The sequence below is a fragment of the Telmatherina bonti genome (genome assembly GCF_933228915.1).
Source record: "Telmatherina bonti genome assembly, chromosome: 6".
NCBI classification, from domain to species: Eukaryota; Metazoa; Chordata; class Actinopteri; order Atheriniformes; family Telmatherinidae; genus Telmatherina; species Telmatherina bonti.
In genome coordinates, this window is record NC_136624.1 from 26,191,923 (window position 1) to 26,207,895 (window position 15,973).

Genomic DNA, 15,973 nt, shown 5'->3' on the forward strand with positions numbered 1-15,973 from the left:
AATCACACAGCGGTTTCATGTTTCGGATGCCAGGATGACTATGAAGAAGCCACTAAGAAACTGTAAAGACAATCTTAACATGTGTCACGTATATTGCAATTCCATGCAATACAAGCCGAAAAGCATAAACATATTCTCTTGGGTCATTTTTCAGCTTAACAGATGTTGTTAGATCTCTAAGTGTAACTCTTAAACTGAATGAATCATTAGGTTGTGGAACTACTTGTCTTCATTCAAAGAAAACATTTTTTCCAGTTCAAGCAAATTGAAAATGTTGCAGCGTGTTTGTGGCTTAACAGGGAAAGACACTATCCATTTGTAGGTGGTGCAACATAATCCGGGTTGTATGCAGGCTGGGATAGGTAGTCCATCTGAGCTGGTGGAGCTGTCGAAGGCTGTGGTTTGGCAGGAGGTTGCAGAGGGTACGCTGGCTGTCCGGGGCCGAATGCAGCATGGCTGTAGGGCATCGGCTGGGGAGGGTAGGCAGGACCAGCTGGCAATGAGAAGAAAACACGGCGTGAGGATTAAAAGGCTGAAAATGTTTCTACAACAACTGCAATTCTGTTTCAAAAAGCTGAACTGAAGTGTAACTTCAATTTTCCTTTTGCAAAACCCAGAAAGGATCAAACTACACGTGGTCCGTAGTTTATCTGCCTCCACTTCTGCTATTCTTAAGATTTAAAATTACACAATACTTTGGTTAAATTATAAAAGTTTAAATGGGACTAGTTTGTACATACATGTGGGTGGTATGTTGGGCATTCTGAACCACTTCCTCCCACAGGAGGAAGTGGTTCAGAATGGTACTTGTTGACTTCTCAATGTATTTGTAAAGTTTTTGTTAATACAATTAAAAAACAATAATTCCATTCTAAAAGTACATCTTTGGCAAAGAAGGATTAAATTTTCCAGTCATAAGCTTCAATTTCTAATTCCACACATGTTCAGCTTGTCTTAACATCCTACATAAGAGAAGTTCTTCAGTTTTGTTTCAGTTTTAAACTTTTATAGTGGCAAAATATCTGTCAGCAAGTAGATTTAGTCATTTAAGTTTGATAAATATGAACCAATAACCCTCGTCTGTGTCACGGTCTGCACTCACTGGCTTCCTGATATGTTGGTGGTGGTCCTGGTGTGAACTGCTGTCCAGCGTAAGGCGATGTGGGCATCGGCTGAGCGCCGTAGCCAGGCTGCACAGGTATGGGTTGATAGGGTGTATACTGGCCCCCCTGGTAGGACTGAGGGTGTCCCGGCATGGCAGTTGGCTGCTGCGGGTACTGCTGAGGATTGGTGGTGACCACAGTGGTGTGGGTGGTGGTAGCTATCACAGCTGCAAACAAACAACACAGATTTAAAATACAAATAACTTGAGTAAGATCTGAATTCAATAATAGCTTCAGAAAGAGTACAGCTGTGGGAAGAAGTGTTCGGCAATGAGACGAAAAGAGTAAACACTGAATGACTTCACTAGATCTGATAAACAAAGGTGACAAAAAAATTGTGGTCTTATGCCAGGAGACCAACAGAGAATAAGAATTCATGCACAGCACAGTCCAGAACAAAGCATAACACCTGAAAAAAAAGGGAAGTCATGTTTTCTTTCCACATGCGTGCAGCAAGGCAGAAGTCAGACCATTACTTCACGTTTGTTCAAAAGCCTGAAAGTAACACTCAGAAAACAACTGTCTGGTCTAATCTTTAAATGACTACAAATCAGGTGTTACTTTATTTCAGGTTATCAGATTTCTTTCCCATTCTTCCACACACTCACTTTAGTTTAAAAGCACTTGGGAAGAGGTAAAGGTGGCAAATTTCTCTTAAATATGCATAATTATTTTTGCCTTTGCTAAAATTTCTCAAATTTTTTGTATCTCCCTCAATCTACATGTGTAGTGAAGTCATAAAATGTTACATACATTCACTAAAAACGTACCAGATTACTACAAATAAACCTTTTTTTATGAATATTCTTAAAGATACAGTATGTATGTATGAGTTTGTAAAGATAAACTGTGATGGTTTGCCCTCTTGGAAAGCCTTTACTGTTCAGTTAAACTGAAAGAACTCGACAGAGGGTGTGAGGACAAATGTAGCATGTCACCATCATGGTTTTTCTCTTCTCTTTTATAGAAAAACAGACTGCGAGTCATCATAACCACTTCCTGTAAATGATGTGGGCTGGCCTTAAGAGTTCCCCACTGTGGTTGCTGTGGAAACAATGATTCACAGTCTGACATTCCTGGACATGATCCCAACCTGCAACAGCCAAGGAAGCCACAATCGTGTTACTTGTGTTCTACTCTCTCTGCCTGAACATTGTCAACTCCTGACAACATGTGTTAAGCTGGCAAATATCAAACTGGCAACACGTGTACGACTATTGTGAGCAGTAAGAAAGACAAAAATGACATTTACTAACCAGGTGGCCTCTTTAGGTGAAGAAAAATGTTAAAGAATTGTTTTTTGGGAGAAAATAAAAAGGTGAGGATGAACATTTGTGGTATGAAGTTTGAAAAACATGGAAACCAGAAAAGAAATGTGCAAATACAGTGTTTGTAGAAATAACTAGTAAATCTAGATAAGAGTTGACCTCTGTAGCAGATGGCAGAAAAGACAAACTTAAAATTCTCAAAAGCCAATTTAAAAGGAGCGTTCATTCACATTAATTGAAAGCAGTTTGTGAAACTAACTGCCCCCTCCAACTAAAGAGAAAATAAATCCCATTTACTGTTTCTATCCACCCACTCTGGGTATGATAAAAAAAATTTCTCAGATGTGTTTTTTTTTGTTTTTTTTTTAAGGTGGAATATGTAAGATTTTCAATATTTTCAAAATTAATTACCTAATAAAATAACTACAATCATAATTAGAAAGTTTTTTTGAACATGTCGGTTGCAGTCAGTTCATATTTGATGCTTTATTAAATTACGAGTTTAATTAATGACAAATGACAAAAAGCACATTTTTTTTACTGGTAGTCAAACATTTAAGAAGGGTCTTTGTCATTAATTAAACTTGTAATTTAATAACACATCAAATATGGACAGACTGGAACATACATGCTTAAAAAAACATCTAATTATGATTGTAGTTATTTTCTAATAATTTTTTTTTTAATATTGAAAATTACATACTCCACCTTACACACTCCACCTTTAAATAATGGATCATTTTAATTATACATTTTCATGTTGACAGAAAAGTAAAGCCTATCACAAAGTGTAAAATTATTTGGTACAAGTTTATGTTAACTTGAAAGCCACAGTAGGTATCAAGCTTTGCAAGTCAAGTTTGCTTTCATTGAGGAGGCACACAACTAATGGGGGGGAATTGTGCATGCACATGTGCAAAGCCTGCAAAGCAGAGCTCTGCAAAAGGTCTGCTGCGTGGAAAGCAGGTCTGCAACATCAAGGCAGAATCCCTCTCCAAACAGCAGGAAATAACACCGCTGCATCTGCTTACCAATGTTACATTCATTGTTCCAGCAGACACAACTATTGAGATAAAAAAAATTACAAAACAGAGGAAACTGATTGGAGCAGACTAAATCATATCAAAATTTTAATTCCAATGAAAACACATATTCTTAATGTCGGGTAGAAATAATCCTTACTTTCATGGCTGTTACATCAGCTGTACCTCAAAGTAACGTAATCCCACCCTTGTATTGCACTATATGCTTTACTCAAAGTAAAATAAATAAAGAAGTTACAGCAAGTGGAAGAGATTGTGAAACCAGAGAAGATCTTATCAGTATCTGATACAAATATAAGATTATGATTTTAAAAATGATCTAAATTATTAAGAAGGAAGAAACTGAAATCAGTAGGACAGCATTAAATACAGAAACACACCCTGCTGTTTACATCAGAAATAACTGTTCCTATTTCCACTGCTAATTCCCAAAAAGGCAGACAGTGCTACACTGTTGCAGTCAAAAGTATTTCTCCCGTTCAAACATGATCACAAAAACTTGTTCAGGCTCATTTAAACATTACAGGTATGATCAAAATTTTGTGCATGCAAACATTGTGTTGTGTTAAGACAAATATTGAAACAGGATAGGTGTTGTAAATAAATATAAGTGATAATACACTTCTTGCCTTATCAAAAGCCTGGTCTGCCTAAATTACAATCATGACCAGCAAAAAACACATTTCTGTACTTTGTTTCTGTCAATCAACCTCATCAGAAGAACCAACTCTGTTGCCACTATAGTAGGAAGCTGAATGTTTTTCTTACTGGAGATGTTCTTCATTAAAAACATTGAAAGTATGTACTGTCACCCTTAAAAGCCGTCAAAAAGCAATCTCTGTCATCTCTCATGACTGCATGTGTCATAATTAATCGCAGGGATATATTACAGTCACTAAAAGCAAAACTGTGAGCAGCACACCAAAACTCAAGTCAGAGCCTCCACAAAAAGTTGATTCAGAGACAGATCAGTTTCCTCCTACGTCTTAATACCCATGTTAAACAGCAAGGTCAAACCACAGCTGTAATGAATGTCATGTGGTGGGTGGGCGGACAGTCCTCATATAAGTTTCCTGATCCTCTCTTTGAAAAGCAGAAGAAAATTATACCCTCACACTCAAAACCAAAAAAGCGAATTAAAAAAAAAACAACAAAAAAAAAAAAAGTCAGAAAGTGTGTGAAAACAAAGTTTGAGGTTGGGTGCAGGAAACCTACATATGTGGTAAAACATTACAGACAGATGCAAATGTCTCTTGATGTGTGTCGAGATTTTTGTTGCGAGTCAAAACCTGTCTATGTGTGAAGATGTCTGATGTTTGAAGACAAAATTTCACCTTCGAAGGTGAAATTGCAAAAAGTAAGGCTCTGAAATCTGATGCAGTGGATGATTAAATCTTTTGTTTGTCTCAATACTCAATAATGTACTATTTTCTATGCTTAAAATATCTGGTCATTCGTTGGAGTCGTAAGCTGGTCAGGCTCCCCATCCACGTCTGAAAGTTGTAGATAGACAAGATGAGCACACAGTGTTCATCTGCGTCCTACATTGCAGGACCTGCGATCTGACTATTGCAGTCACGTACATACATTGCCATGACGATGCTCAAACGACATATTGTGCAGCTCTAATTGACACTTCCAAAGTTATTATAACTTATGCAGCCAGAGCTAGTAGAGGATGCTCACATGAGGAAGATGTTTTTTGGGTTTTTAAAAAAAAATCTATTTCTGGGGTTTTCTGGTGTTGCAGCAACTGTGAGTGTCGGTGTTAACGCCTGTTCGTTTCAGTCACATCAATTTATTAAACTACTGTAAATATTGAGATTCTCTAACATTGTTTATACTTATTTAGTTAAATATCAGGCCAATAGGCCTGTAACCTAAGCCATTACTAATAACAGTAGGAAGCATCGGTGTTAACGGAGGACGACTTACGCTGTGGCTTGCGGCACATCTTGTACAGGCAGCAGCAGGGACACACACAGCAGCAGATGAAGATGAGGAAACTGACAATGGACCCAACAATACCAATGATCATAGGCACTGGTGTGGAAAAATGGAATTTCGGACTGAAAAAGAAGCAGAAAACAGTAAATAACCAAAATTTTTCCATGTTGCCAAAAATATATATAACTATTTTCTAACAATGAAAACTGAGCTGATAAACCAATATGGTAGTTGATGGGCTACCTATACCTCACAGTAATGAGTAGTGTTACATGTTTTAGAGTGCTGACTGACACATACACACCTTTCACTCCTTGCCAAGGAGGGAAATGGATATTCCATTTTTTTAACTTTTCAAAGTAAGAAAATACTCAGCAACATGGTTTAGAAATACTGCTGATAATCCAAACACTTTCATATGTTGTTACTAGTTTACAGATTAGTTCTGGACTAATGGCTCAGGAAGGCAGCTTTCTGTTTATTTGGCAAAAAATGGCCTCAACCACATTTTTGTAGGATTTGAATACATTTGAATATCAATATCTGTAGCGGCATATCGAACTTTAGACCAAACAGAGGCAATTTATCATTTAAAAACAGTAATAATGACAAAAGATGTTAAGATACCATTTTTCTTGTTGAGATTCAGGAAACAGTTGACCAATTTTACTACAGCAGTATCTGTTCTGACAGGTACCACAGCAAAACTGCAAAGGGGAACAGCTCTGGGAGGAATGGTATCTGCCAGAAAAATCTGTGTAGCCGTCACAGTCCGAGTCCCAAGCTGTAACACAACACAAACAAAGAGCTTTATTTTGCAAAAGACAAAGTCAGAATTATGATGCACCTGTGAGAAATTGGTAAAAACAAGAACAAAGTTAAGAACGGGAATGCAGATAACTTCACATTAGAAAAGTTGCTTCTTTCTATGGCAGTCGAACGGCAAAACAAGTTGTTTAACTGAATAATAAAGTGCAATTTTAAAAGCTGCACAACAAGCAGTTGTGGCATGGAAATATCTCCTTTTTTCTTTAAGAAAAGATGGCCCAGTGTTTCTGATGCTAACTGAGATAAAAAGAAGAAATACTGGAGAAACACTATGCCTTAGTATTTGATCATATCAACTGTTATCGTGGCTGCTACTCAGGGACTTTCAGGTCATTTCCTCAGCAAAAGAGTTCATTTCAACAGGTGTCTAGATAGAAGATAGGCTATTTTGTCACAATTTATTTATTTAATTTATTTTACTAATCTTGAGTTTGTAGAAATATTTAGAGTGTCATAAAATGCTGAATTATACTGCAAAAAATTCAATTAAATAAGTGTCATTTGTTAAAATATGCTCTTATAGTTTCTCTCTCTTCACCTCTATTCCCTGCCAGGAAATTACATGCCATGATGTTACCTCCCTACCGAGGAAATGAAAGTGAAGTGTTATGCTGCTTGTTTTACTGAGTTGGCTCCACGTTATAAGCTGGCACACACACACACACAAACGCGTGTATACATATACATATACACACACATACATACATTATATATATATATATATATATATATATATATATATATATATATATATATATATATATATATATATATATATATATATATATATAAAACACTTGCGCATACAATAGTCTATGATGGGCAGTTATTGAGGCAATTAAGGATGGGCTAAAATAAATAAATAAACAAACAGAACAAACAGTACCGGATAATAAAAATACGGTGATAGAAAAAGGATCCAGGCTCTCACGGTGACAAACCGGTTAAACATCAGTTGTTTGTTTAGTCTGTGAGTACGCTATTTGTTCCTTGTTGATCTTCATAAAGTCAATAGTCAAATTCCGATGACAAGCGGGAATCCAACTTTTAATTTTGAGACAGTGTTATAATAAATTAAAAGCTGATAACCAACCGCAAAACGAAAATAACTGACATCGCCCTAAATGTGAACCAAGAGCGCCGATTTGAAGCTAACCTTTCCCTGCACCAACCGAGCAGCCGACGATACAACAAGGATGGTTGTTAAAGCTTCATGAATTTACACTTACCAAAAACACTCGGGAACAGAGGGGCACATAGTGCCAGCACAAATACACACGATAGGCCTATCACCATGTCTACTTTAGCACTACCGGATATAGTGAGGAAACAAGGAGTCTCCTCCGGCAGAAGGAGGTCCGCTTCGTGAGGACCTGAGTGGCTATGGGAGTACAGCGAATTTCAGCGAGACTCCTCACTCCTCCGAAGCTCCACCCATCTCCATAATCACCACAAGGGGGCGACAAACACACCTGCACTTACCCACCTACAACTAAAAGTAAAGTCTTGGAAAGTGTTTTCTTCTTTTTTTTATTTTTTTATTGCTATTTTATTCTGTTTCCGTGATAAACTATATTATTATAAACTATTATAGTTATAAACTATATTATTAAAACTATTTTTTAAAATAATGAATTCATTTGATACATATTGATAAACACATTCAGAAAGATGGGGCATTTAAAGTATGTAGTATGTAGTAGTTGAAATGTCATCATATGGCATTTCTTCAGTTTATTGGAACTTATAGAGTTTAGCAGCTCCAGGGTTTAAACAAAATCTATTATCATATATTTTATTTTATAACATATATTTTTTATGTTGAATAAAAAGGTATAAAGACATATGATCAGGTAATTACATGGTCCAAAGAGAACCCTAAATTAATTTAGTTCAGCTCATTAATTTTTATTTTTCTCTAAAAATAAAAATAAAAAATAAAAAAATCAAGCAGTCGGGCTTGCTTAACTTGCCATTCTTACAATGAAAACTGAAACTTAAAAATACACCTCAGTCTGGCTGTCAGACAAAACACACCTTAAGAAGTTAAAGGAAGTGAGAGTACAGCATTGCTTTTCAACTCAAAATACAAAGAGAAGTTGTTTTCCTAGGGGCCTAACTTAGCTGTTACAATAATGTGTGAGGACAGAAACCCAACGAAAGGAGTGACATGAAATGGTCTGATTCAGCTGGGATTCAACAGCATCTCTGTGTTTAAAATCAGCGAGAGGTTCTTGCTGCTACCAACTGTATTATAATCCTTACAATTATAATTATTATATTTATAATCATCTGAAAAGACATTTCATTTACAATAGATAGATAGATAGATAGATAGATAGATAGATAGATAGATAGATAGATAGATAGATAGATAGATAGATAGATAGATAACTTAATGTTATAACCTAACAAGATCAAAAGAGGGCAGCAGAAGACCATGGCTGCTCATCCACAGGACACGTATCCCAATAGGGACATTACAAGAGAGGTCAACAGTTCTTCAAGATCAGTGGCTCCATATTTTCCTTGAGAACCCCCTTCATGCAAACACTAAAAAGCCATGAACCCCCGCCCCAACCCCACCGTGTGGTAAAACCATGCTTGGTTTTGTGCTTTAATTGGAAAGTTTCTCAATATAAATACTGTATTCTGGTTTAGTGATGTCCTGTCAGGAAGATAAAACTTAACAATATATAGGAGTCAGTGACCTCTGCATTAAAGATGACATTTCAGAATGTTTGAGAACAAATTAAAGGTTGTATTTCATCGGGTTCTCTTTTTATGTGTCAGTCAGTGTAGGCTGAGTCAAGTCAACCTGATTTAGTTTAGTTCATTCAAGTTCACTGTTGCATGTGAGGTAACAAGAGCACAGAATAACCTTACAACAGATTTAGCACTTTTAAGCCCTAAGCTGATGTTACACCTCACGTTCTGCATGTGAGTACAGTATCTATTCACATACACTTAATATGAGAAGTATCGCTTGTCACAGTTGACATAAGTTTAAAATACTCAGAGCAAAGTCTTTGTAAATTTGCACATATTTTCAACTTTTGCACAAGAAAATATTTTCAGAGCAATTTGTAGCTCTTGAATGGCAAAACACTAAGCCTCTTGGTATAAATGGGTGAGGGTTGAAACATACATCAAGAGTTAAAAGGACAGCAGTACATATTAAATAACATTTTACACAAGACAGCAAATAGTGCATATGACATGCAGAAATCAACACACATATATCAGGCAGGCTGACAGAAAACAGAATCAGGTGATGCAGCAACTAAACAGGAGTAGGCATACACAAAAGGACAAACAGGTGATTTTCCGCTCCGCTACATTGATAAACATGTGTGAAAGGTGTCAAGTAAACATAAACATTTGAACATCCAGCATCAAAGATAAAGCCACATGTTGAGCAACTAGACACTAGAGTGTTTTAGGACTTTCAAGGCAGACACACATGGACTGGCTAATAGAATGACCTTTGGTGTTAAAACCTTTTGGTGTTGTAATGCTTGTTATAAACAGAGTGGTAGTTGAAACGACTGCTGGATGAGGCGTTATTGTTGGTCCAATATCCACACTGAGAAAGTGATGTGAAGTAGATTGACACAGTTTACCAGAAGTTTCAGAAAGATTAACATGATTTATTTTGGACCCTTATCTGCGATCTTGTCATGAAGTCTAGACCTTTACATTGATTCAGAATGTTTACTTTTCTGTGTTAATCATTGTTTGGCATTCATACAAACTCTTCGAACAAAGAACGTAAGTACAATAGTTTTTTCATAAAGGGTTAAAATATTCATGAGTTCATGATAAACATTTTTATATACTGTTCTTATCATTATGTCTTAAATTTCTTTGACTTTTTAAAACGCGAAGGGAGGGGGAGGGCGACTCTGACGTCAATCGGCAGGTCCAACATCTCGCGAGACTTTGATGGGCGACACCGTAAGCTTATAAAAGCTCGCGCCATTCTCCACCGACACAGCCGTGTCCTTTTCGTTCGTCCTCAGTGCAGGATAACGTAACACTCTTACGACTCACTTCGTCAAGAACAAGTTAATTATTTGGGTATTACGTTTACTTCCTGAAAATTCTGTTAACCTGAAAACTACACCATTTCTAAAGGTTACCACACCCGTTGTCGACTTTAGGTAGGTATTTCGTTTAATGTTCTCGCGTAATCAACCTCACTTCTGATAGCTTTTTAGCTAATGTTAGCAGCCAGCCAATGTTAGCTCGGTCAGCCGGCAAGGATCGTGAGAGGCCGTCTGTCTTTACGACATAGTCTGAAATACAGTTTGGCTGTATGCATAACTCTTCCCTAAGTAAAAACCTTTTTACTCTTATGTAACTCCGCTGACACGTTTATCACGTATTGCCGACTAATATTGTGCCCAATGATATTTGTTTGACGATAACCTAAACTTACCATCCCTTAATGAAACTAGATTTATTTAATAACATCGGTTTGCTGGAGTGGTTTTAATGCATGTGTGGATCTGGAATATATTAATTAGAGGGATTGAAGTGTAACAAAGCTATGCTTGCATATAGATCGGAAACACATTTTTAAAGGAAGGTTTCTGAGTTTTGCTATGCATTTTTAATAAAGACGTTTCATTTGATCCGTTTTTAGAGAGACGCGCAGTTTCAGCCGTGTTAATAAGCATTTTACTTTTTTTTTTCTTTTTTCTTTTCTTTCTTTTTTTTTTTTTTTTTTTTTAACCGGAAAAATGTGTAAACCCGGCCCCAGCTGGTCTTAACATGATACGGAAGTTTTGCGGGAATACATGTTTTACGCAATTCGTCTCCTTCTGTGACTACAACGTCATCATCTGGCTCAAATGATCACAGCAGTGAATCATGTCAGAATATTTTCTTTCCTAGAAAGTACAAAGACAGACGAAGATATTTGTTTTATTTGGCATTCTTAGTGTTATGACGGAAATGTGTGGCTTAGCTGCTTCTGACAATTTCTACTTGATGTAAAACATGTTTGTTTTATTACCTTAGCCAAACATTATTATTAATTAATAATTAAATATTTATTATTATTATTGCATTTTTTTAAAAAAATTCAATTAACTTTGATTCATTATGTTTTCATCACAAAAGAACTATTTACAGAATATGTTTTTAACCAAGTTTCCTCTCTCTTTTTAGACTTCTTGACAATCATCACTGCTAAATATGGATGTGATTGTGCGCCGCTGTCCATTCTTGGCTTGTGTGCCTCAGGCCTTCTTCCAGCAGTCCAAGAAATCTCTGGTTATGTACGCCCAGCGATGCCCCATCATGATGGAGCTTGCTGCCAAACCCATGGCTCCATCTATGGCACGAGCCCTCTGTTCTTCAACCTCCAATCAGAGGACTGACCTCAGTGCTGCAAGTGACGGTGAGGGTGATTTTTAGCTAAGTATTGTGTAGCCTTGTTAGATATAAAGCTAAATACCAAAATTTGAGTCTAACTTTTATTTTCCCTTCTTGCAGCCCCTAAACAGGAAAGGGAGTCAAAACTGCCCACTGGGCATCCAGTGCCTCTTCCAGGTCAGGTGGTGGGCTCCAAATGCCCTTTCCTGGCTGCTGAGATGAACCAGAAGAACAGTGGTGTGGTCCGTCAGGTCGCCATGGAGTTCCAAGAAGATGTACAAGAAGTTCGTACTGTCCAGAAAGGCAAGGCTTATCATGAATTGATAGTTTAGTTCATTTTGTTTTAAACGACTTGATACAATTCTGAATTTGTCCTTGCCCTTTTTCCAGAAGTTTCACCTGCACAGTTAAAGCAGCAACCTACCTTGGCCAGTACAATTAAAGAGCAGGGGCAAACCAATTTAATGAAGACTCTCATGAAGCAGCGTCCGAAGAGAGTCACTCACTTGCTGAAGGACAACTTACCTGGCAGTAGTAAGTTATATTTGGTTTTTTTTTTTTTCTTTTTGTAAGTGTATTTCCCTGTGTTTCTATCCTTTTTACATAACTCGCCACTGCATTCTGTTGTTGTTGCGCCATCAACTGCAGTGCTTTGGCAACATTGAGCCATGTTAATCAAGTTTTTCCTCCTGTTTTGTTGCAGTGTCTCGTTTCGAATATGACAGCTTCTTTGAGAAAAAGATTGAAGAGAAGAAAAGTGATCACACATACCGTGTGTTTAAGACAGTGAATCGTCGAGCCACTGAGTTCCCAATGGCCGACGATTTTACAGGCTCTCTGGAGGAGAAGAGAGAGGTGTCTGTTTGGTGCAGCAATGACTACCTGGGCATGAGTCGACACCCACGAGTCGTCCAGTCTATTATGTGAGTAGTGAAGAAATGATTTGGCTGTCTAGAAATATGATGATTGATTCAGTATGTAGTGAGGCCATTATAAAGTGAAGCAAGCAAGTGTGTGTGTTTTTTTTTTTGTTTGGTTTTTTTTTTGTTTGTCCCATTGAGAGTCCTGTGCAGAAAGTACTAGAAATGTTGCCATGTAATTGTGGAGTGATTTGATATCACCTGACACTCAGGTGTGGTTAGTGCTTTGTCTGTGTGGGTGTAGAGTTTTCATTGTCCATTGAATGCTTTTTTTTTTTTTTTAAAGACATTCGAGACCTGTTTCAGTTTAACACAAACATCTTTTTGTTAAGATGTCGACATTTCAATACAGCTGTTACATGCTTTTATTTCCAATTGTAATTTTGTGCCTCATTAAGCTGCTGGGAACAAGTGTCTCTTGAGCTTCAGAAAACCAGACGAGATCAGAATAACTGCTTGTTTTTGTATTTTCTGCTTGCAGGGATACTTTACAGAAGCATGGCTCAGGGGCAGGAGGTACTAGGAATATCTCTGGAACGAGTAAATTCCATGTGGAGCTGGAACATGAGCTTGCTGATCTTCACAAGAAGGATGCAGCATTGCTCTTCACCTCCTGCTTTGTTGCCAACGACTCCACCCTCTTCACTCTTGCCAAGATGCTACCAGGTAAACAAAGTGAAAGAAGAAATTCAACTTTCTTTTAAAAAGATCAATTCTCACATGCCACTTCTTTTGAACTTTGATCAGGTTGTGAGATTTATTCTGATGGGGGAAACCATGCCTCAATGATTCAAGGCATCAGGAACAGTGGAGCCAAGAAGTTCATTTTCCGCCACAATGACTTGGCTCATCTTCGAGAGCAGCTGGAGAAGGGAGACCCTTCCAAACCGAAGATTGTGGCCTTTGAGACTGTCCACTCGATGGATGGTGAGTTGTAGTTTTTTTACACTTATTTTTCTACCATTTTATTTAAAAAAAAAAAACAAAAAAAAAACATATTTGATGCAATGGATTTTCTTTAGTGTTTATTTTTAATATGATCTTTGTGTTTGTATCTCTGAAACACAGGTGCTGTGTGTCCCTTAGAGGAGATGTGCGACTTGGCCCATGAGTTTGGTGCTATCACATTCGTAGATGAAGTTCATGCTGTGGGCTTGTATGGCGCCAGAGGAGGGGGTATCGGAGACAGGGATGGTGTCATGCACAAAATGGATATCATTTCGGGGACTTTAGGTAAGCATGTATAAAGCTAAATGAAGATGGTATTTTAAAGGACTTATTTAAAGTGACAACCAAAATCTGACAAAAACCACTCATCTCTTTCCAGGCAAGGCATTTGGATGTGTAGGTGGCTACATTGCTAGTACGTCTGCCCTGGTGGACACAGTGCGCTCCTATGCTGCTGGTTTCATCTTCACCACATCTCTGCCGCCAATGCTGCTGGCTGGAGCCAGACAGTCGATCCAGGTTCTTAAAGGGGAAGAGGGTCGCACGCTGAGACGCAAACACCAGCGCAATGTCAAGCTACTCAGACAGATGTTAATGGACTCTGGACTGCCTGTTGTGCACTGTCCCAGCCATATCATCCCAGTCCGGGTAATTAGATTTTTTTTTTTTAAACTTTTTTTTTTTTTTTTTTTTTTTTTCCAATTATCTACTAATTTCATGAAATTATAGTTGTTGGTCACATATGTAGTCAGATTTTATCTCAATCAGAAGGTATCCTTAGTAGCTCCACTGTAATCTTTTTGTCTGTTATGTTAGGTGTCTAATGCTGAGAAGAACACGGAAGTGTGCGACATCATGATGAATCGCCACAACATCTATGTGCAAGCCATCAACTACCCTACTGTTGCTAGAGGAGAGGAGCTACTGCGTATTGCACCAACCCCTCACCACACCCCTGAGATGATGAAATACTTTGTTGGTAAGATAATAAAGTGGCCTTTATGACTTTGCTGTTTATAAAAAGCACAATCAAGAGGAAATCCAGTTGACACACAGGACCTTAAGTGAGTACTGTAATGTTAACTGCAACTGTCTTGCAAGTTTGCTGACTTTTTTCTTTCCCCTTTTCAGAGAGGCTGGTTCATACCTGGAAGGAGGTGGGTCTGGAGCTGAAGCCCCACTCATCAGCAGAGTGTACGTTCTGCCAGCAGCCTCTGCATTTCGAGTTGATGAGTGAGCGGGAGAAGTCGTACTTCAGTGGCCTCAGCCATCCTATATCAGCTTGCGCTTAACACTACTCTCCACTGCTAGCTGGAGACGGCACATATACACTCATTCCTTTATCACTGTCTTAGAAAATATTAATTATATTCTGTAAGTTATATCATGTGGTATTTAAAATCTATATTCAGATGTTCTATAAGTGTCAAATAAAGCGTATGAGAGAAAGGAAGTCTGTTTCTGTCCTTTTATCTACCTGGAAATGTACTGCGTTAGCATAAGTAAGTAATCAAAGCTGGTGAAAACATGTGCTGGTAAATGCAACAAAACTGGCGACCTTTTTGGAATAATTTTTTTAACACTTTCATTGAAAGGTCATAAGACTTTAAAATGATAAAATCTTGGATCTTTAATGAAGCATTTTTCTGAAAAGGGGTCATTTGTTTAACAACATTATATTCACCAAATAAACAGTAGAAAATTAGATTTCTAAAAGGTTAAGAGACCAAAGTCTCATCCATGCACTGAACATTTACAAAAAGCTGTAAAATATGTATTCATCTAACTTTTATTTTGCCTGACTGGCTGGATCTGTCTTTGCCAGAGGTGACTGAGGAAGCTCATTTTTATGGTGGTCTAGTTTGCTTGTCACAAACAGTTTAAATTACATGGCCACAATCACAGTCATCCCTAGGTTCCACACAGCCTCAGTGAAGTTTTATGTGGTGGACCTACTGACCCACAAACATGGAAATGACATAAATTCTTGCTGTGAGACCCAGATTCCTAAAATAAAGGTTGTGGTGACAAAACCATTCCAGAAAGCCCACGTGAACATCAGACTGTTAAGCCACAAGTGGTTTTTTTTTTTCTTGACTTGAAACAAATACTCTCAAACATGCAAACAAGACAAGCGTTTGCTAATGAATTACTCTTCCACAAATTCTCACTTAGAAAATGACATTTTACTTGCGTTTTTGTCAAAGCCTTGAGTAGAGCGATGGTAATTTTAACGGTTTCCCAACAAGGTCATGTTGTAAATTCTTCAGTTGCTTAATGAAAGACAGAACTACTCTGAAAATGGATGTGAGAACCGTTTCTAGCTGTTGCAAAGAACTGATGTTGCCATTAGTTTAAGTAATTACTTCCACTTCTGAGTTGATTCCTCATTAGACTGAGGAACTGATGGTTAAGTAACATACTCAAAACAGCAAAGAACAAAAAAATATCATGAAAAGTAACCCCAAATGACT

The 15,973-nt window shown here is 37.6% G+C and overlaps 2 protein-coding genes across 2 annotated transcripts; one reads left to right on the plus strand and one right to left on the minus strand.

The window, feature by feature from the left end:
* Positions 1–285: 285 nt before the first annotated feature.
* LOC306757528 (protein shisa-4-like) lies at positions 286–7,596 on the minus strand. The gene is made up of 5 exons (XM_079242607.1): positions 7,479–7,596; positions 6,049–6,205; positions 5,410–5,543; positions 1,103–1,330; positions 286–493 (listed from the first exon to the last, which is right to left on the minus strand). The coding sequence occupies exons 1-5, from the start codon at positions 7,543–7,545 to the stop codon at positions 309–311; spliced, it is 771 nt and encodes a 256-aa protein (XP_079098733.1). The 5' UTR covers positions 7,546–7,596; the 3' UTR covers positions 286–308.
* A 2,653-nt stretch (positions 7,597–10,249) lies between these two features.
* On the plus strand, positions 10,250–14,942 carry alas1 (aminolevulinate, delta-, synthase 1). The gene is made up of 11 exons (XM_079242789.1): positions 10,250–10,412; positions 11,425–11,656; positions 11,752–11,934; positions 12,022–12,165; positions 12,335–12,554; positions 13,033–13,217; positions 13,299–13,478; positions 13,620–13,784; positions 13,879–14,147; positions 14,316–14,478; positions 14,631–14,942. Exons 2-11 carry the CDS (start codon positions 11,452–11,454, stop codon positions 14,789–14,791), a joined length of 1,875 nt encoding a protein of 624 aa, XP_079098915.1. The 5' UTR covers positions 10,250–10,412; positions 11,425–11,451; the 3' UTR covers positions 14,792–14,942.
* The last annotated feature ends 1,031 nt before the right edge of the window (positions 14,943–15,973 follow it).